Below are 22,041 nucleotides of genomic sequence, written 5' to 3'. Positions count from 1 at the left end.
AGAAGTGAAATTCTGGCAACAACGCGTAGGAGTAGCAGCAGAATGAATGAATGTGCACCGATCGAGCAATGCTCCCCGCCAAACCAAGCAAGCAGGCGGCCAGCCTGATGTCCAGTGGCAGTGCAGCACGCTGCCGGCATTAATCGTTGGTCGTGCTGAGCTTGCTGACTACGCACCGCTGCGACGGCAAGATATATCGAACCGCGCGGCCGGCCAGAATTTATACATACCCAAACTCATCTGGACAAAGTACAGACGCATCCACCATCGATCCACACGCATCCTCGCCCATGCAACCGAGCTAGCTAGGCGTTGCAACGCACCCGTACCGGTACCGTGCGCACAAGCGTCTCAACTCTGAATTCCCATCGCATCCACGACGCCGTGTGCTGTGCTGCGCCGTGCATGCTATAGCTTGATTACATTCCCAGCCCGGCTAGCAGTATCACGTGACCGCACGTGCATGAACGCCTGCCGCCATATATAACACACACACGTGCGCACATACTTGCTTGCCCGCATGCACGGTGCATGCGCGAGAAGGTCTCCTCCAACGACAACATTGCATGCATGCATGGCCCCGTGCTACGTAACATACGACCATCTTCACGGACTTGCCGCGCGCCGGCCGGCCATCAGACTTGCCTGCATGTTACTACGACGACGTGCGTACGTGTATACAACAGCAGGCTTCTGCATGTCACGAGCTAAATTATTTTGGACGTACGTGTCGTGCAGTTCAGTTCACTTCTTCGCGGCCGTACGTGCAAGTGTTATATGCTGTGTTAACGACGGAGTTAGTGATGTCTATATATGTTAGAATGAGACTGTAAGTAATATACGTATACTCCGTATGTTTTTTAGAACCAGGCTGTAATGTATGGCTTGGCTCTATTTGTATGTGCATTTTCCTGATGTTTGAACAAAAAACACGTGATCTAAGGCCATCTGCATGCACGTCCTACATAGGGCCTGTTTGGGAGGGTTTCGCTCCACCTAAACTTCACTTCACCTCTAAACTTCACTCCACCTTAACTCTACTCCAGCTGATAAATATGTTTGGGACACAAATCACTATCCTTTTTCGTTTTGCTGATTTATTTTTTGTTTCTTTCCAATGGATCGATCTGGTACGTTGTATATCACGCAAGTGTTGATCATTGGACTTGGCCGATTAATACAACTCGTGATATATCGATTGTTTGCATGTATCTCTTTTTTTTTTGTTTCACGTGTTGTTGTTTCGTACATGCATCAAACATGTACATCAGCTTATCAGCTTGATGAATCAGATTTTTGTGCTCCTATCGATTCTAGCAAATGAATCAGCATCAGATAATCGATGCGATGACGGCGTCATGGAGAAGCGGCCTCCAGCAGCTTGATGAATCAAACATGTACATCATCTTCATAAATCAAGATTTTTGTGCTCCCGATCGATTCCATGGCGGGGTCCTGGAGATGCAGCCGGCCGGCAGCGTCTAGGCTTGGTGAATCAAACAAGAACAACAGCTTCATGAATCGGATTTATGGGTCTCCCGATCGATCCCATGGCGGCGTCCTGTAGAAACGGCCGCGTCTGCGAATCTTGGTGTCAGCGACGGCGGCGAATCACGGGGAAGCGGCGGCAACTTGCCGAGGACGTGCGGGCTCATCGTCGGAGGAGTGCTGACTCTACCTAGGGAAAAAGATGTACTCCCATGGAAGGGATTCAGGAGAGATGCGCCCATGGGGAGAACGCACAAACGTGATATTCTAGATATTAATATATTGTTCTATGAACTTGAGAAAAAATTAGATTTGAGGCAAAACATAAACATCTTATATTTTGGAACAAAGTTAGTAGAAAATCTTATGTACTCTGCAGCCTACTGGTGCTCCAGTGGAGAAATCAACCAGTGGATATCATCATCATTCATCATTATTGCAGATAACCTGTTCGTACAACTCTTGATACATCTAAACTACGAGACTGTAACAGGCTAACAGCCAAGCTATCATCATCACTCGCACGGACACAGGGAACGCTTTCAAGCAAGGTTAACACAAGCTGACATGGCAGTACAACACACCGGGGCTACTTTGACAAGAGTCTAAAACACGCCACCGTTCCCGACTTCCTTCCCCAACACCTCCAGTAGGTCATGGCTGCTCCAGCGGTGGCGGGGAGTTAACCGAGCCTCACTGATAACTAGACTGCACGAAACGCTCCAAGGATACAGCAGCAACATGGTTCCAGTCCTAAAGTTAAATAGCCTGCTAGCTCTTCTCTCGCACTGTACATCGTCGCGTTTTAGTTTGCACCAGCAATGAGGAGCTGGCGCCATAAACAGTGCATCTCCTCACCGGGAATGGTACATCTTGCCGCAATTACCTCTTCCGCCTTTTTGGCTGAACCTGCAGTTGGTGGGCCAAAATTAGAGATGATGTAAGAAAATACTCTGCTCAAAATACGCTTATCTTGACTGCGGGTGTGAGAAACATATGTAGTTTGCAAGATGTTAATGGATGACAATATCCTGTGATAATCATCCTAATAATCTACAACAGAAAGATCCAATCGCTGCTAATAGCTTAGGGCATCTAGCAAGTTGCAAGTTTTCCCTCCTTTCCAGAAGTTACTCTTGCCAGGGATTTAATTATTCTATCCCGAGATAGTCTCAGAAGATCACTTAAAGTCCAGACTTGCTTTTGCCAACCAAAGAACAAAGAAAACCACGTATGCAAGATTGCCAGCATAAGTGATATAAGGATTCAAGAGAAAACCCGAAAAGGGAACACAGCAACAAAATGCAACTTTGAAATATGCAAAAATCAAAAGAGATCATATCATAGTAAGGCGAACTAGATGCTTAATCAGAGAACCGTGAGCTCATTTCAACCAGAGTAAAACACAGATGTAGCACACTTATGGATGCATAAACTAACAAATCTGCAACAGAAAATTTAACTACAGATGAGTATTTGTTTATTTAACACCAAATATTTCCAAGAAATAGTCAAGAAACAAAGGAAGGAAACACCAATTTTGTAATTGTGTTTCTTGCCAAATCAGATACCTAAAAGCATTGAAATTAGAAAAGAAAAGCCACCTGCAAGTGGAACATTAATAGTACAGTCAAGAAATAAAGAATCCCGCTCAAAAAAAGAGGCGAACAGAAAAAATTACTGACCTTAGAATCAGAACTTGGCGAAGCGGGGTCTGAATATGAAGGTCTCTTTGTTCCATTTTCTTTAGCACAATCCGAGCACATGAAATAATCTAACTTTTTGGTCTGTTCAATGGTCATTCCCATACAGGATGGGTGGAACCTGCACAGGTTAGAAGTTACATACTGAATAAATATGCAAGAAAAGGAAGAGCAAATTAGCTTACAGAGCAGAAATGAAGCATCACAAACCTAAATGACAATATGTTTAAATATTTTGTATGCATAATAGAAAGGACGCATGCCATATGTCTATATCCTATTGTCAGCAACAGAAAGTAGGAACTCAAGTGACAAGACACTGAACCTGATGGATGGTGAAATAAGAGAGAACCATAATGAGAAACTAGTCACAGAAAACACTCTCAAAGGAGAAAAGTGAACTTTCAGAAAGAAGTAGAAGAAGACAAACAAATGACAAAGATCTCTTTTTTTTGCATCTTCATGCAGTAATAAATGCAACACTGTGTTCCTTGAAATCAAACTCTGTATGTTAGGTGCTCCTTAAGTAACAACTCAAATGGGTGGGATGCTATGCTTTAGTCACAGCTTAACCAACTAGGATTTAAAAGAAGGATATGCTCTCGAAAATTAATGTAGCGCTTGTGTGCAATAGTAATTTCCATATCTGACATCGATATTTCTGTAGGGCTCCAATCAAAACTCTCTCATTCAGTGCAAACTATCATCGTAAGCCATTGGATAAAAAATGCACGGCTCGGATCAAAGGTGGAAGTCCGACCAATCACTTAAATTCAATCGTTGGGAGTTATGTGCAAAAGTCGATTTAAGTGGTTGGTGGGATTTCCACCTTTGATCCGAGCCTTGTGTTTTAATCCAAAGGCCCACGACGATAGCTTGCAGGTTTGCATCTGATGAGGGTTTTCACCGGATATGTCGTCTTATGTAGATAAAAAATCTTTGGAGTTGGGAAAAAAGGATAAAACATGCATGCAACTTCTATAAACACCAAATTTCTTCAGTTCTGAGTTCAATACAATATACACTTCCCAAGTATCCCAAATGGAAATAGCATCAGAGCCAGCTCTATATAGTCAGGACAGCTACTTCTGAAACAAACCAAGCAGAAGCACAATACCATGCTGAAACAAAGCACGGGTCACACATGACACAACAATAAAAATGATTGCTGAATTTTCTATGAGAAAACCAGTCCTTTTGATGATATGAACTTAAAATTGTGCTTTGAGTTATATCTTCCAAAAAACCATACATGTGAAATTGCTCTATACTTATAAACTACATATATACTGTAAGTATAGAGTGATTTGAGTACTTATAAACTACATATATCTTAGAATAGGGTAAACACAGAAATCTAGAGCATCAGGCTGTAAGGAACCACCAATGTTCATCAATCCTACCCAACTATATTCACACCTAACAAAGAAAAATATGTTGCCAACAAATTTAACTTGACCTCCCAATGAAAACCACAAAGACAAGATAAACTAAATCACGATGTGCAGTGGCAAATAAGATATAGAGCCTGGATGAGCTCAATGCAGCATGTGAAACTGTAAATGCAAGGCAGCCCATTCTGATGCTTCATCCTCCCATATAACAACCAAACTGACAACATCAAGCCACATGAACTCTTGAAGAGGAAAAAATGTTATTTTCTTAGGGATTTACCAGTCTTTGCATCCCTCACACTGCACCATGAGATCATCAGGGTTGTAGGGCATCTCGCACTTGCAGTACCTTCACATAAACCCAAATCAAACAACCATACAACAAATCAGCCTGTCAGCCCCACAGTGCATCACAAGCAAACACAAAACAGATCGATCAATGACTAAAACAAGAAAGGACATAGCACATACACTGCGACACGGTCAGGGGTGAAGGCGCCAGTGGCGGCCTTGTACTCGAATCGGCAGAAGAAGTCCTCCGGGCCGACGTTATCTAGCTTGGTGTATGTCTTGAAGGGGTGGACGATGCACTGCCCCTCGATGGTGTGCGCGCTCTGCGTGTCGAAGTGGTCGGAGAGGAAGAGCTCCTTGGCCCCGTGGAACTGCCGCCGGCCGCCCTTGGACTCCTCCGGCCGGTAGTACCACCGCACCCGCACACGCAAGCTCCCCCGCCCGTCAGACTCCAGGCTCTCAACCCGGGCGACGTAGGGGGGATTGTCCTTGTCCGACGAGCGCATCAGCACGCAGTCCCCGACTTCGAGTCAAGAAAACAATGTAATCAAAGATCAAATCTTAGCGCAAATGGCGACGCAGCAGCATCTATTCGCCGGAAACAAGCGTACGTACCTCGGACGACCTTAGTGGTGCCCTTGATGGTGTAGGAGTCGACGTCCCTCTTGCCCTGCTTGGTCTTGGCCATGGAGGTGGGCGGTGGATCGGGAGGAAACCCTAGGGAAGGGGAAGGGGGGAGGGTGGGGTGGCCTCGGTTCCGTTCCCAGGGAGTAGAAGACAGGGGAGGCGAGGGGCAGTTTGGGGTTTTCGCGGCGCCGCAGTGAAATGAAGATTTGAATCCAAGTGGCGTGCTGCCGTCCTGATGAACAAGCTTGGCGTCTTCTGCATCATTCAGACGGTTGGTTTTATTGTGATTTCTGTACGCGGTCGCGGTGTGAACTTGGAAATTTTTAGCGTATTTCGTTAAATTCATATGGGCTGGATTGCCATACTGTGTTTTTTGTGCGCCGTGTGAACTTGGAGAAAATTTCTTCCATGGGACATATAGAAATTATCAATTAATGAAAATTATTCCATGCTAAAATGGTTGGTGCACGTATTTGTTGACTTTTGTGGAATATGTCAGGCTATGCATGCGTTTTCTTCTGGCGACAGTCTTTGTTGACTTGCACGGAGTTCTATACTTCATTTGCATCTGTTATTGGCCTATCACCACGCGGCTGGTACGTTTCTAGTTTGGGCCGTTCTCTCTCACGATCAAATCTAAACAAGAACAAACTATGAAAAAGAAATCTAAACATAAAAGTTCGATGATAATTATGTTCTAAGAATTAGTTTGATGATTGCGCGCATTCATTTTTCATGCATTTATATCCAGTCTCGGTTCTACATCTATACGTTTATATATCGTCTTTACTTCTAATCTTATATAAATGTCCAGCCTCTATGTAGGGGGGCGGCTACCCTTGGTCCATGAAACCATGGAGCCCATAGGTATGTATGTGTATGTCTGTTTATATGTGTTATGTACTTGGTTCTTGTATGCTATTAGTATTTGGTCTAGCTTGATGGCCGATATACAGACTTTGACGTTTCGGGCCTTCCTCAGATGGCAATCAAACCGATGGCTGCAACTGCACCTCATGAGAGTTGTAACTTGGCTAGTGCGAATCGAAGAAAAGCACCTTGTGATTGGGTTGATGAGCGTGAGATCTTGCAATTGTTCCTTATATTTCTAGGACATGAGCATGTGCAGTGAGAGTGGGTGTAGGGTTGTCCTCATCATCATCCTCTTATTGGGCATCATCCTTAATGGAAGTTCATCTTCTTCTTCCAAAAAAGACTTTAAACATGCATTATTAAATGTGGAACTAACCGCAAAATCTAAAGAAATCTCAAGTTTACGTGCATTATCATTTTTCTCTAAACCTTAAAAGAACCATCAAACTCGTGGCATATACTTCTGCAAATCAGGAACCATATTTACGCAAATGCAACCAAACAAGATCTCTGGTTTGGACACAACATGCGTTCTACCCTTATCACCATCAATCTTATAGTTATCACTGATGTATTCTATGTTTCCTCTAGTCACCTCCTGCATTTTTTAAATTAGTTCGGTCAACGCGTTATTCAACATCAAATTTGACCTTCTCCGAGGATGGAAGATGCAAAAAAAAACAATAGGTGCATGAGGTAGAGAACCATAAACAATCCTAGAAGGCAAAAAATTGTAGTGTGGTAGAGTGCATCAAACGATTGTAAGTAATTTCAATGTGGAGTAAACAATTTTCCCACACTCTCAAATTCTTCTCTAAAACACCCTAAGCGTAGTAGCTAAACTTCGATTCACTATTCCGATTTGCTCACCAGTTTTAGGATGACATGTAGTATGGAAGGCAATTTTGTTCCAAAATTAGCCCATAAACATCCTCCAAAAGCGGCTAAGAAATATAGTATCTTAGTTCAAAACAATAGTATTTGTCACACCATGCAGGCGATTAATTTCATGGGTACACAAATAATAATATGAGCAGAACCATCCCTTTTATGACATTGTGTAATATGCCATCTTAGAAAATATGTCGGTTATAAAAATGCTACCCCTCAGGTTCTTTTTTGTAGGTAATACTAAAACAAAGTCCATAGAAATATCTTCTCAAGAACTAAGAATAGGTAAGAGCATCTCCAGCCGTCCCCCCATATGGCGTCCGGCCGGCCACATTTTTGGGCCATATGGGGGGCGCCGGCGCAAAGGGAAATTTGGGGGCCTGCCGTGTCCCAGTCGGGGCCCCGATAATAAAAAACTAAATTTGTGAAATTTCATCAAATTAGGCGACATTTCATAAAGTTCGGTGACATTTCATTAAACTTGCGATAATTTACATAATAAAAAAAAAACTAGTCATCTAGGTGGTCCATCCATGAGTCACCCACGCTGTCATCGTCGCCGTCGTCGTCGTCGGAGTTGTCGAAGTTGAAGCCGGAGTCATTGTCGGAGTCGATGACAGTGACTCCCGGCTCCTGCTTCACCGGCACGAGTGCCGGCGTCGCCGTCTTCTTCGCCGCCTCCTTGGCCGCCTCGTCCGCCAGCCATGCCTCGGAGGCGTAGCAAAGGACCCGGGCCGCTCCGCCGCCTGCCGCTCCGCCTCCTCCTGGCTGGCGTGCTCGGCGGCGCGCTGACCCGGGTACTCCTTCGGGTTGTCGTTGAAAGATCGGTATGGTCGACTAGAGGGGGGGGGTTGAATTGGAGACTAACAAATTTTAACTTTTCTTTTTCTTGAAAGATACAAACACTTAATCCTAGGGCTTTCTAGATTCTCTAAAGTGAATGCAACCTTACTATGAAGTGCAATAGCCGAAGCACTAGCCGAAGCAAAGTATAGGCAATGAAGTAAAGCAAGTAAGTAAAGGGGCAAGTATGATACCACACGGGAAGACGAAGATTTTACCGGAGTTCCACCTATTGGGATCGGTGTACGTCTCCGTTTGGAGGAGTGCTCTGCCACAAAGGGAGAGACGCCACGAAGGCTCACTCTATTCTCCAACTCACCACACCACAAAGGTGGGATAAGCTCTCACAACACCACAAAGGCGAAGTGAGTTCCACTAATGACTTTCTTGAAGGCGAATGCCGAACCTTTACAAACAAGGAGAAGGGCACGAATCCACAACTAAATTGGAGGCTCCTTCCCAAATCCTCAAACACCTCCTCATAAGATTGGAGTGCTTGAAGAGACACCTTTCGGCTAGGGATCCCAAAATCCCAAGAGTAACAAAATCCACCAAGGAAAACGAGGGAAATCAACTTTTGATTTGGTGAAACCCTAGATCGAGCTCTTCTCAACCTTTCCTCAAAGTATTAGCTGGGGGGAAGCATTAGGGAGAGAGATCTCGAGATTTGAAGCTTTGGAGGTGAAGAACGCTTGCAGGAATGGAGTCACGAACCGTTGGGGACGAAGACCCTCTTTTATAGGATCCCCGATTTCTGCCCATTATGTGCAATTTCTGCACAGGGCGGTACTACCGCTAGCTCAAGCGGTACTACCGCGAGCGGTAGTGCAGCCCCGGTACCGTACCAGTGCCGCTATATGTCAGTAGCGTTTTGCTACCTCATAGCACTGGTGCGGTACCGAGGCGGTACTATCGGCCTGGGATGACCGGCACTGCCGCCCTGGATCGGAAAAATAGGCAGAATCCTTTGGTTCAAGAATAGGTTTTAGCTAATCTTCACCGGTGGGATTGAGGCTATCTGGTGGGTGCAATTTGGTGGTTGTGTGTATGTGAAATTGATTCACCCAAGCCTTCCCAGATGGACTTCCTCTTTATAGTACGGATTTTCCTACGACTCAATATAAATAAAAAGCCGTAAAGCCTTCTACGCTTCTTTCCTTTGATGGCAACGAACCGCTTTGCTTAATTCTATATAATTTCTAAAAACACTTAGCATACGGTTAGTCCACATATTAAGTTGTCATTAACACTAAAACTCATTAGGGATCGAAATGCCCTTTCAGTCGTCGTTGCGGTGCTCGATGGCAGCGGTCTCGTATTCTGGAGGAGGCATCCAGTCCTTCGGCTCCGGCTTCGGCCGGACGAGCACCGACGTGGCCCGCCATGCTCGGGCCGACGAAGAACTCGGCTCATCAAAGGTGTGCGTGCCGCCGAGGTGGACGACGAGGAGCCGGAGCCACCGCCCAGGTAGCGGCGGCGTCCGGCCGGTGGAGGAGGAGGGAGGGCGGTGCCGCCGTCGAGCCGGGGCTGATTGCTGACGGCGATGGGGGCGAGCACGTCGTCGACGGAGCGCCCCCGCCAGAAGGCGCGCGCCGCCTGTTGATGTTGTTCCGCACCGTCGGGTGCGGCACATCGCCGTGCCGGTCTCGCGGTCCCACTCCGGCGAAGCCTGCTGCTCCGGATGAATTGGACGAAGTGCGCCCAGATGCGCTCCCGTCGACGCGCCCCAGTCGGCACCGGGGCGACGGGCCTACCGCCGCAGCTGAGTTGCCAGTCGTGGGGGACGTGGTAGTTCGGCGGCGAGAGGTAGCCGGAACGCCGAATCGCCTCGGCCTCGTCGAGGCGAAGCCACCGCCACTCGTCCTAGTTGTTGCTGGCCATCTAGTGGACAAGGGAGAGGAGAGGGCGAGGGAGGAGGGCCCGGCAAGGGGAATGCCGAGCACCGCCGGGGGAGACCGCTTTTATACCAGCGGAACGCGAACCGGTGGGGGTGTGAACGCGACGATAATGGGCGTCGGGAATGCGCGGGGGCGGCCGCGGGGCAACCGGCGGGCCTTGACCCGGCGACCGACATTAATCGTCTCGGGGAATCCGGTGGGATACCGGTGAGGGCGATTAATTGCCGCTGACATGGCAGGCCTGCCACAATAATGTGAGGCGCCAATGCCCCCGCTCACCTCCCCGTGGGCTGGGTTCGGTCTGAGAGCGTCGACTAACTTTCTGGGTCGCGCCGGTTAAAAAAACAAATTGGGAAGGCCAGATGGGTCAGATTTTACGCCCCCCCCCCCCCCCCGCCCCAAAGCCCGTTTAGGGGGCCTTTAGGGGGGCGGCTGGAGTTGCTCTAAGCACATATATAAACCATGAGGTTTTAGTTGTGACCTAGATTGTTGACATGTAGCATAGCGAGTAACAAACGCTCACCAAACATCTCATCTTTTACCAAAAGAGATGTGCCATTGGCATGCCCTTCGTTTTATTGACCCTAAAAGGTTTCATTAATCCTCTTCTATGTGCCTCATGTAATAACAGAAGACGAACATATCTATTTCAAATGTAGCTTGCTAGCGCATAACACAAATCCATCGTAAATGCAAAACCCGCTCCAAGTTCTCTCCTTTTTTACTATGTTGCAGCACATTTTTAAAATTCAGCATCATGCACATATTGATCTCCCATGGCCACCAGACCTAAAAATATTGAACTCAAGTTGTGCAACTATGTTATACTCCATCTGTTTCAGTTTTTAGGGTTGTTCTCCGATGTTTTGCCGTTCTGTCCAGTCAAGTGAATGTGTTTCTTTCCCGATTCCCTGACCCCGTCTTGATTGCCGATTCCATTGATTACTCACCCCACATGAAAACTGGTCCAATAGTTTCACGGTCTCACTAATTATCAAGCCCATGCGAGGCATATCAAGAGGTCGAACGGTTTTGAGCTGGCTAGCATCCCACACAACGTTATTAATCCCGCGAAAAGAGATCGATGCCATTGGGTGATTTCTACGAAAGATAATTATTACGTGACCCAGGTGGGTATCTCTTGGTTGATGTGAAATTGAAGAACAACACTAAAAACTGAAAACGGAAGTAGTAACGTTGAGACAATGCATCATCAATAACATCTTATTTACGCCTCTTATGTATAATGACACAAAGGAAATGCTCAATGAACTCACTAAATACGCCTCTTAGGTTGTTTGCGATTTAGTTTAGCTTGACTAGGAATGTGTTCTTGCACTACATAATTTGGCATCCTTTTCCTTTTTTCTGCCAAATAGAGATGGAGTTTTCAGCAATACAAAACTAAGATTGTTTTTGCGGTAATTGTTTTGTTAATCATTTTTTCCTTTCTTTGTTGTTTATTTATTCATGACAGATTATAAATAAATGCATTCAATATTTCAAACTGACCAAATGAATTCAGATCTTAATTGGCCAGATTTGTCCGTTTGGCAATTTCAGAAGAAGAAAAAAAGCCAGTTCAAATTCGGCCATTTCAGAAGTGAAAAAAAGTAGTCGCCCAAATTTGGCTGACAGGCCGGGCCATCATACCCACGGGCCTTAATCAGTTAATCTGGAGCATTCCCTAAAAAAGGAGAGTTAATCTGGAGCATGCACAGCGCAGCGGGAGGGATAGTAGATGGAGGCATATTGAGTTTTTTAGGTTTTCCACGAGATGCCGTCACCGGGACTCTGGCCGCCGTCTTGGCGCTGCGAAGTGGGGGAACTTCGGTTCCGCCTAAGAGTATACAGAAGTGTTTGCCTATTTCAATTGTTTGGTTCCGATCGGCAACGCAATGGCGGAGGTTGCGATGCCGTCGCGAATAAAGGCACTCTGGTTCTTCCTCTGCTGTGGTGGCGCCTCAACGGGCGTTCCTGCGGAGTCAGAGATTTTTAATCCCCGTGGATTTAGTGTACCCGATCTTGTGGATCTTGGGTTTGTGTACTCGTAGATCCGTTTATACGTATATGTTGAGGTTTTGTTAGTGTGTCATGGTGCTTTTGTTGGTTTTAACTTTTGTAATTTTGGAATACTTCTCTGGCATTGAAGATCTTGCGGTTCGACGACCTGCACGTTTAGGGGATCATCCCCAGCCCAAGTACGTTCAACGCTCATGGCTTCTCATCTTTTTGGATGAGCGACTCAAGGGGCTTTTCGAAATCTTTGAAGGTAGTCAAGTTTGTGCAGTGATACCAGTAACGATGTTGCCGTTACAGTCTGATTGCAGTCTCTATGTTGAAACCTCAGCAGAATTTCATGTTGCAAACTATGAAATCACGAACAAGATGTCTCTAAGAGATTTTATTTAATTCTTAATTATAAGAGTTACTTTGTAGTTTTTAGAGTCTATGATCCAAGCATTGTAAATGTAACCGTATCGTGTTTGAATAAAGTTACGGATTATTCTAAAAAGGAAAAAAAAAAGAAAAATTTGGAGCATGCACATCTCTAGCTCGACGGCTTGGATCGGCGCACGTCATCGCCATACAGACAACCAGAACAACTCCATCGGATCGGATCGGATCGAACCCATACCAATTTCTTCCCCCGCCGCCACTCGCCGCCGCCGCCTGAACTCCAACTCCCAAATTACAACGCCCTCGTGCTTCCAGCAGCGGCGTCGCCGCGCCGGAGATGGCTGCATACCTGAGCATGGGCGAGGCGCACCGCCGCATCAACGACTACCTCTCCCGCTTGTCCGATGCCATCTCCGACTCCGACGGCGCCGCCCTCGCCTCCCTCCTCGCCGTCTCCTCCGCACCCGCCTCCACACCGCTTTCCGACGCGCTCGCCGCTTTCCCAGACTTCGCCCGCCTCGCCTCCGACCGCTTCCCTCACCTCTCCGACTTCCTCCCCCAACTCCTCCGCGCCATCCACTCCCACTCCACCCGCCGCTTCTCGGACGCCTACTCCTCTTTTGAGAAGGCTGCCAGGTGCGTTCCGCCTCCCTCTCTGCACTCCCTAGGAACAATTTTTATTTTTTTGAATGATTTGATGTGGTTTTGGTTGCAGCGCGTTCCTGCAGGAGTTCCGGAACTGGGAAACACCGTGGGCGATGGAGGCGATGCACACGGTGGCGCTCGAGATCAGGTTGCTAGCTGAGAAGGTGAGCTGTGTGGGTGATATGGGTTTGTAAAGTTGAGGTTTTGGGGCTCATGGCTGCTTGTTTGTTGTCTTGGTGTAGGCAGATAGGGAGCTTGCCATGAGCGGGAAGAATCCTGACAAGCTGCAGGCGGCTGGATCCTTCCTGATGAAGGTTTTTGGTGCACTTGCGGTATGTAATTCTGAAAGCTTTTCTTGGTGCTTGATGATGTGGTTATGTTATCTCTCCCGAAAGCTGAAAGCACCCATGTAAAATTGTACTGTACATCCCTAATAGGCTAGTTCAAAACAGTTGATGTTACCAGGAGAGGAGGTGTTAAGCCTTGACAGATGCATTTACATGAACTTACAACTCATCTGGCCGGCCTCATTTCATTTCTTAATAGAATTTCACTTGGTTGCATTTGAATTCCAAATTCAAAATCATGTTTGTCTGTGACGTGGATTTGTATTGTGAGACAAATCCAGGGGCATGATGCCTTTTAGAGCCGAACTAAGGTCAGATATAGGAGCGATTCCATAGAATTTTGGATTGAATTCATGTACCCAATTCTATGCCAGCCAAACAAGTTGGTTCCTGGAATCCGAAATGAATTCCAAGATTCCAGGCCCAAATGGTGTGAGCCAAACGGGCTTTAGTGTTCTTGCAAAGAAACACTCAAAGTTTTAGTGGAAAATAGGATTCATCTGATTTATCATGCAGTGTCATAGGGAGGAGGCACTGGCGGGAACCAGGCTCCCCAATAATCCAAGAAATGCATTATATAATGTGAAACCCCCGGTTTCAGGAAAACAAAATTATCTAGTCCAATCACTAAAATTCACAAATTATACAAAGTCCACTGTTACAATTTAAAGAGAAAATTACTTAAAACCACCACAATTGGGGCAACCTTCTAGGAAAACTACCTTTTTAATTTTTTTTTTCAAATCACCACCTTTTTGGGGATAGCAGTTACCTAGAACACTAATCTCTCGGTTGAGCACGAATTGATGGCAAATCTGACAACGGGGTCCACCTGTCGGAGCCAACGTGGCGCCACATCAGCACACAACATGCAGCAAAGAAACAGAAATTCGCCGGAGTCGCGTCTTGGTGCGGCTCAAGCGCTGCTGGGGAGAGGAGGAAATATAGTGACACGCAGCTGCAGCTGGGGAGGCAGAGCAGCTGGCTCGTCGCCGGAATCTTGCCGACGGCGTGCTCAAGCGGCGCAAGGCCCCAAGGGATTACGGGGCACAGGGAGGCTCGGCACAAGGGGTACAAAAGCCGGAGGCTCACCGTGAGTGCACATGGGAGGCAGGGGAAGGCAGGTACGCTCGGCACGGTTGACCTCCACGGCGGCCGGCGGCGGCCAAAGCAGAGCGTCGACGCAGCAACGGCTCGGAGCTAGCGTCCACTTTAGGAGGGCACCGGTGTGTTCCTCTCGGTGACGCAAAACTCCAGAGCTCGACGTGGAAAACTGGGACTCGCCGGTGGTGGAGATCGGCGCGGCTGCGCTATCCCGCCGGACTCGGAGAAGACGAGTGCAGCAACAGTGAAACACCTTGGCGTCCGCGTCCTCGTCCACGGCGGGGCGCCGCATGCACCGGAACACCGCCTCCAAGGTCACATCCCTCGGGAATTTCTCCTCCACTTGCCATTGTCTGATGCTCCCATGTTCTGCTCGCACAAATTAAATCTCACGAACTTGAGCTTGAGCAAGCTAGCAAGAGTCACTCTCGTGGAGTGGTTAAGTAAAGTAACCTTAGAGGTGGTGGAGGAAGGCTGGCCGGTGGCATCACGGGGCTGCTTGAAGGGCTCGGGTGCAGCCAGTACTTGGACGGGTGCGCGGTCAGCCATCTGCCATCGTTGGTGCCGCAGTAGGGTGCTGCCATGCGGATGGGAAAATGGCGCGGGCGAGGGAGAGCGGCCGGAGCGGGCGAGCTTCGTGGGCACCGCGCCATGATTCCATCAAGTCAACCCATGATGACAGGTGGCGCGCTCCGCCGGAGAAGAAGAAAGGGCGGGGCACTCGGCAGGACCCAGGCGGAGCGGCTCCGCGTAGCGATGGTGAGACATGGGGAAACGGCGCGGCCGACAGAGCATGTCCGGAGCAGGCTGCTGACAGGGAGCTCGCGCGGCGGCGGGGAAGCTCCAATGAGGGAGCTGGTCGGGCAGACGGGGGCGAGGATGAGGACGGGCAGGGGACGCGCGGGGCCGTCTCGGTGCACTAGCCTCGCAGCGACGCGGGGGAGGCTCTGCAGCGCCGCACCGATCTGGCGGGCGGCGTTCGGCTGGAGCTGGGGAAGACGACGACCATGAATGCCATGTGGCACCACGTTGGCTCTGAGATGTGGGTCCCATTGTCAGTTTTCCTGTCAATCCGTGCTCAATATACTAATTAGTGTTCTAGGTAACTGCTATCCCCAAAAATGGTGGTGATTTGACAAAAATTAAAAAAAAGGTAGTTTTCCTAGAAGGTTGCCCCAATTGTGGTGGTTTTAAGTAATTTTCTCCAATTTAAATAAAAAGAACTTGGTTGTAATTTTAGAAATAATTAATTGGAAGAAAGGACTTTGTATAATTTGTGAATTTTAGTGATTGGACTAGATACTTTTGGTTCCTGAAACCTGGGGTTTCACATATAGTTACTATTAGCCCTTTAGATTCAAGAGAAAATGTTAGTGTTGGCACACTTTGGCCCCTCTTGCCAATATTGGTGCATTATTGCTTATTGGCCCCTGTGACATGTAACTAGGGATGCCAACGGGATTCCGCGAAGAGCCCGCTTCTAGTTTGTTTTCCAAATCTTCTATTCAAAATTTTGCTCAAAATTTGAATGGGAGATTTGAGAATTGAACTAGAAGCGGGCCTTTCACGGGATCCTGCTTGCATCCCTACCTGTAACTCATGCTTCTGCCACTGACCATCCATCATGTGTATGCATACTACAAGTTGTGTTCTGTTAGCTATTTTTTTCCGTGTATATGCAATATTTTTTTGGACAGGCGTTGTGACTGTTGATACCGAAAATGCGCAATTGATACTTTCGATGCATGCTTTCTCTTTTAGTTTGCATTCATGGCCGTGGAAATGATCCGCTTTGTCTTAAACAGATGTATTTTGAAGATTCTGACTCTTGGTTATTTGTGAATCTCTAACCTTACAGGTTAAAGGACCTAAGCGTGTTGGAGCACTGTATGTTACCTGCCAACTGTTTAAAATTTACTTCAGGGTAGGTTTTTCACTGTCACTTATATCTATAGTATGTTTAATCAATATAGCACAAATGCACAATGTAGTTCAGACAATATTTGGAGAGCACCTAAATGTAGCTAAGAGGAACCATGATGCACTGGAATCCTAGTTGTACATGGTTTGAGATAAAAACAGGCTGATATTTGATGCTCAATAATGCAGCTTGGTACAGTTAACCTTTGTCGGAGTGTCATAAGGAGCATTGAAACTGCTAGGAATTTTGATTTTGAAGATTTTCCAGTGAAAGACAAGGTAAGATAACAAATTTTGGGTATGGCCTCTATTAATTTAACGCATAACTATTTACATTGACATGTATTTTGATCCCATAAAAATCTTGATTATGCATGATGGCACAGGTCACTTACATGTACTATACTGGTCGCTTGGAGGTGTTTAATGAGAATTTTCTTGTTGTAAGCTCTCCGTCCTATTTATATTCTGCTATCCCGAGATGCTTTGATATATGAAACAATGAGTTTGCCACTAATTTTTTTTTGGTTCCATTTAATTGAATCAGGCTGATCAGAAGTTAACTTATGCTTTGGTGCATTGTAATCCTCAAAGCGAATCAAATTTGAGGTATTTGTATTACGTAGAGTATATTAGCTTGTGATTTATGGGGTACCATGTGTTCGAACTCTAAACAATGGTCAGCTTTGTAGGAAAATTTTGAAGTTCCTCATCCCAGTAAAACTGTCAATAGGTGTTTTGCCAAGTAGGGCCCTCCTGGAGAAGTACAATCTGATCGAGGTATATATCCTCCTCATGCTCTGGTCTGATGTGAAGGAGATTGTGGAACGGAATACGTTAGTTGTATTGGATAAGACATTTTCCAGTTACAAAGAACATGCATCTTGATAGTTCACATATTATTCCCACGAACATATGTTGTGGCTTCTGTTACATTTTAATTGACACTTGCTACTCAACATGTGAACAGTTAGGCATTTAAGCTTGGGCACCAGGCGTTAGGTTCTGATGCTATTTTGATGTGTTGACCTGTATTCTGGGAGAAGCAAGATCTAGTGACGTTGGATGAGATTGGGCAAAATTTTAACTGATAGATGACAAAGAGGATTCTTTTAGCTGCATATTGAGCACATTTGGATACTTTACTGGCATATAAATACTTCTTCATTAACGACCTTGCGAGCTATGTGAGCTTCCTGTGTTTAGTTTTATTTTAGCAATTTTTCGAGGTAGTTAATAAATTAATCTAGATTTATCGACTTCTTTTACCATTTAACCAAGGTCTACATGGGATTAGCTATGACCAAGGTTTGAGAAGGTGTTTCTAGGCGTACGCTTACAAGCAGGATTCCAGCAGAACGCGGCAACTTTGGTCCTAGCCAGAGGTTTAGGCGGACAATGAGGTCCTCTGGCGAGAAAACGACCTCCTTTGATGAGGAATCAACGACTCTGGTGAGGAGTCGGCCTCCGCCGGAGAGGAAATGGCCTTCTTCAGCGGTTGTAAGGGAGGAGAGGCGGTGGCAGCCGGGAAAGAGTGAGGACAGCTGGCAGGGGGTGGAGGAGAGATCCATCTAGATGGTTGCAGTGTTCCCATTTGCCGGTTGGATGTCATCAGTATGCCGTCACTGGTGGTACAGAATGCCTAGGTGAGGTAGGCGCTGGCTGGCAGCAAAATGTCCACTCACTGCCTAGCACTTTCATGAACCTTGGTCATGACAAAAGTTTGGTACATCTACAGTACATTGAAGATTTGTGAACCCTTTGCAACCCTTTACCGGAACCTTGTTAACATTTACATTAAAAATACTAATTGACATTCCTAAGGTCTTTATCCCTCCCTGCCCCAAGAACGATGATTGGTGACAACTTTGCCTAGCCATCATTCATCACTCATAAGGCTTTGGTTGTTAAACGCTGTCATGATTACGAGTTGAGTTTTTTAAAACTAGCCAAAGTATAAAGAGGCCAAGTTTGTCTTCGTTGTAGCACCACACTACCACATGCTGATTTTGCATAGTGAGTGCTTTTCTTTGAATACCCCTGTTCTCCATGACACACGTAATTTACATTTCTATTTGCATCACTATTTTGGGCAAGTGCTGGATTTATCTTGCTCTATTACTTTTGCTATATAAATACTGTTCCCTTCGATTGTTTATTGTTTCATAAAGATGTTACTCCCTCCGATCCATAGTCGGGGATTTAGTACAAAGTTAGGATTTAGTACAAAGTTAGTATAACTTTGTACTAAATTCCCGACACTTATTATGGATCAGAGGGAGTGTTTTATTCTGATGTCATATTGCTTATCCATGCACTGATTTTACTACTTTGGAGATTTCCTCCAACTCTTCATTTAAATTTGTATACAAGTGGTAATTTAACCTTTCAGTATGCAGATATTGTGACCTCACTTACGAGAGGAGACCTGAGGCTTCTCAAGCAAGCCCTTGATACACATGAAGATCAGTAAGTTCACATATTTGTTTGCCGAAAAAGTTTCAACCCTTTGCTGTCACTTATTGCTTCTTTGTTTATTGTGGTGTGACACTCATTGCTTATTTGTCTTGCAAGGTTATTAAAATCTGGTGTGTACCTTGTGTTGGAGAAACTTGAACTCCAGGTCTACCGGAGATTAGTCAAGAAAATGTGAGTGTAAACTTGAATGTGCCCCTTGGTCTTGCTTTACAGAATAACCAGATTCTTATGGCTTTGCTTTCTTTTGCAGTCATATCATTCAGAGGCAGAAAGAACCAGCTAAGGCGCATCAAATCAAGCTAGATGTCTTGGTGAAGACTCTGAGATGGCTTGGAATTCAGATGGATGTGGATGAGGTGCTTATATTTTTCTTCTCGCTACTAGTATATTCGTTTGCTAATAATATATGTAGCCTAATTTATCCGGTTGCTACCAGGTGGAATGCATCATGGCATGCCTAATATACAAGAATCTCATAAAAGGATACTTTGCTCACAAAAGCAAAGTTCTTGTCCTGAGCAAACAAGACCCTTTCCCAAAGTTGAATGGGAAGCCTATTTAGTAGTCTATACGGTGGCGTGGTCTCATCTGATAAGCTTGTAAACCTAACGCAATTTTCTCATGTAAGCAATACTCTATGTAGAACTATTCCTGATTGAGAAACATCTGTATTGTAGTTGTCAGGTTTGTAATCATCGTAACTTGCAAATTGTTACAGGACATAAAGAAGTACGCACTCTGTTCCAAAACATATGTTGATTGTCAAACTTTCTAGAGTTTAACCAAACTCATAGCAAAATATATTAACATTTAAATTTCAAACATAACGCATTCTAGATGCCGCTAGTTTTTTTTTTCTATAAACCTGATCAATGTTTAGTAATTTGAAAGCCAATAAAATATGTACTCGTGATATTTTGGGACAGATGAAGTAGCATTTTACTGACGTCTCATCTGATGTGTAACGTACGCACGCCTATCCAAGCACAAGGGCTAGGGTGCAGGCGTGCAGCATCATCATCTACCGTTGTGGGTACATCAGCCACTGATCCAGAAGCAGCCTGTACTGTACAGGTGTACGGTGTACCACCGATTATCAATTTACCACGGATACTGATGTCGGATGGTGTATCACGCACGCCTGTATGACGGCCCAAGCGAATGGCAGTTCACAGATGTACCAACACCACCTGCCATGGCTGGAGTGCTTCCCTTCCTGTGATGCCATTCACGGAGGACTGGACCATGGAGTACGGCTTATGTTACCATGCACGGAGTCCTGGACCATGGAAAAGATACAAAAGTACGGCTTATGAATACGCATGTAAGGAAAGGGCGTATTTAAGATTGCGTGATGAGGCATAGAAGCAGCAGTTGAGAGGAGTACTCGTACGATCTGCTACATACGTACAGCTCTTCGAGATTGTTGAATGAGCCGTGCAATCTTCTGTAACTCTGGCGACATCTAACTTTCTGTACGTGCTACAACCAACGGACATACTCCGTATAATGTTTTGAAGAATATTGCTTACCAAGAACTAAGATTTGTGTCAAAGAATGGACACCTGCTCCGCCCCTGTCTCCAGGGTCTGTGTCGCTTGCTCAATAGCTCTTGCTCAGGAGTACATGCAGTGGCTGCCAAGCATTGCACTTCCTTCCTTGTCCAGTATCACCTGTAGTTGTAATCCAATGGCCTCCAAGGTCCAAAGGCAAAGCATCCGCAGCAGAAAAGCAGGGGAGGCTTTGCAACTTGCTCCGATCCTGACAGCTTAGACTACTTATCCCCGATGGAACTCCTCGAGTGCTTGCTTTCACACGGCTCCGTGATATGCTTTCTGTCGTGTGTCCTTTATCGATGAGGGACACGTTTGCTCGAGGAACTAATTAAAGGCTAAAATGTGTTATATGGCTGTGTGCATCGATCAATGCAGAGACCGTGGCTATTTCCTCCTTTTCGAGAAAAAAAATGTGTTATACAAAGTCAGAGATTAAAATGCGAAATGTACCAATTTAGGAAGAACAAAACAAATCTTTGGATCAGAAATGTAGCAATCGGATTTTTTTTTCCTCTCTCAAAAAGTAGGATGATCTCCGGTCTTTACATCGATTGATTCACACGACCATGCAATAATAAAATTTAAGAAAGGAGTAGATGTGTTTTGGACCAGTTGGAAGACAATATTACGTCAAAGAAAAGGTTATATTTACATGCACACTATAAATCCAACTCTTTGGGGAATTCAGATGGTTAACAACACATTAGTTATTCTTGCAAAAGAAAAAAAACATTAAATTAATCGCAATAGATATAGGCGGATCTAACCCTATAAATTATTGTAAAAGCTTGACTTAGGAAAAAAAATCGGAGGCTGATAACAATGTGACAGAATACCAAATGTGCGTCCACCATTTCAGAAGTTTGCACAAGGTAGAGGCGAGATGTTTCTTGCCCAAATTGGCAGGCACATGAGCACATCTCGATGAGCCAACTAGTGTATTCCCTTCGTGTCTATGTAACATCACTTTTTCGCAGCCAGTAAAGATGAACCAATGTGAACCCACTAAGGTGCATGCATGATAAAGTATGCTGCCCTTTTTCATGCCCGGAAGTATAAGCCAGCCAAGAAAAGATATTTCTTTTATGTGACTATATATGACTTGGGATTATGGTGTTAGGAAAAAGCATTTGTGTCCATACCAACAAGCCTACCTCTTGTATCCAAAGCAGATGTCACGATCTTCACTTTGCAGACGAAGTCATAGATAATGCACCGCTGTCGATTCTGTTGAAATCACACTAGTATAGTAGTGGCATTTTATAAATACTAATCCGGCAAAGATTGTGTTCCGATAAATGCACAGAGTGTTTGCTTTAGGAGAAATACAGATAGATGGTGCTGCTGCTAGCCTGCTACTGCTACTGTCCGTAAGATCTTGTTATTTTCCGTGCTTTTGCTTGATCCTGTCATGTTGTTTTGCTTGTCAAGCTAGCGATTTGGATGCCTAGTAACGGTTATTCTTTCTCTTTTGACATTCCAAATGCTAAGCGAATCAGTCACACGCGCGCGCGCTCAGATTGAATGCTGAGTTCTACAAAAGCGCTCTTTGGGGTGTCGTTTTTGAACAATACTGTTACATA

At 45.5% G+C, this 22,041-nt stretch overlaps 2 protein-coding genes and 1 long non-coding RNA gene across 3 annotated transcripts; 1 reads left to right on the top strand and 2 right to left on the bottom strand.

Moving 5' to 3' along the window:
* Window positions 1-1,839: 1,839 nt before the first annotated feature.
* LOC100823715 (chromatin remodeling protein EBS) lies at window positions 1,840-5,653 on the bottom strand. Its single transcript, XM_003578025.4, has 5 exons — window positions 5,492-5,653; window positions 5,057-5,399; window positions 4,866-4,934; window positions 3,174-3,312; window positions 1,840-2,397 (listed from the first exon to the last, which is right to left on the bottom strand). Exons 1-5 carry the CDS (start codon window positions 5,562-5,564, stop codon window positions 2,371-2,373), a joined length of 651 nt encoding a protein of 216 aa, XP_003578073.1. The 5' UTR covers window positions 5,565-5,653; the 3' UTR covers window positions 1,840-2,370.
* A 6,957-nt stretch (window positions 5,654-12,610) lies between these two features.
* Window positions 12,611-19,669, top strand: LOC100823416 (enhanced ethylene response protein 5). The gene is made up of 12 exons (XM_003578024.4): window positions 12,611-13,044; window positions 13,124-13,217; window positions 13,296-13,385; window positions 16,363-16,428; window positions 16,614-16,703; window positions 16,811-16,867; window positions 16,972-17,033; window positions 17,117-17,204; window positions 18,817-18,893; window positions 18,999-19,073; window positions 19,153-19,258; window positions 19,339-19,669. Exons 1-12 carry the CDS (start codon window positions 12,746-12,748, stop codon window positions 19,462-19,464), a joined length of 1,230 nt encoding a protein of 409 aa, XP_003578072.1. The 5' UTR covers window positions 12,611-12,745; the 3' UTR covers window positions 19,465-19,669.
* On the bottom strand, window positions 19,482-20,639 carry LOC112268902. Its single transcript, XR_002960407.1, has 2 exons — window positions 20,435-20,639; window positions 19,482-20,181 (listed from the first exon to the last, which is right to left on the bottom strand). It is a non-coding gene; the product is annotated as an uncharacterized LOC112268902 (long non-coding RNA).
* Window positions 20,640-22,041: the final 1,402 nt, after the last annotated feature.

Source organism: Brachypodium distachyon, chromosome 4 (genome assembly GCF_000005505.3).
Source record: "Brachypodium distachyon strain Bd21 chromosome 4, Brachypodium_distachyon_v3.0, whole genome shotgun sequence".
NCBI classification, from domain to species: Eukaryota; Viridiplantae; Streptophyta; class Magnoliopsida; order Poales; family Poaceae; genus Brachypodium; species Brachypodium distachyon.
Note: the sequence above shows the minus strand (reverse complement) of the source record. Positions and strands in the feature narration are given on the sequence as shown.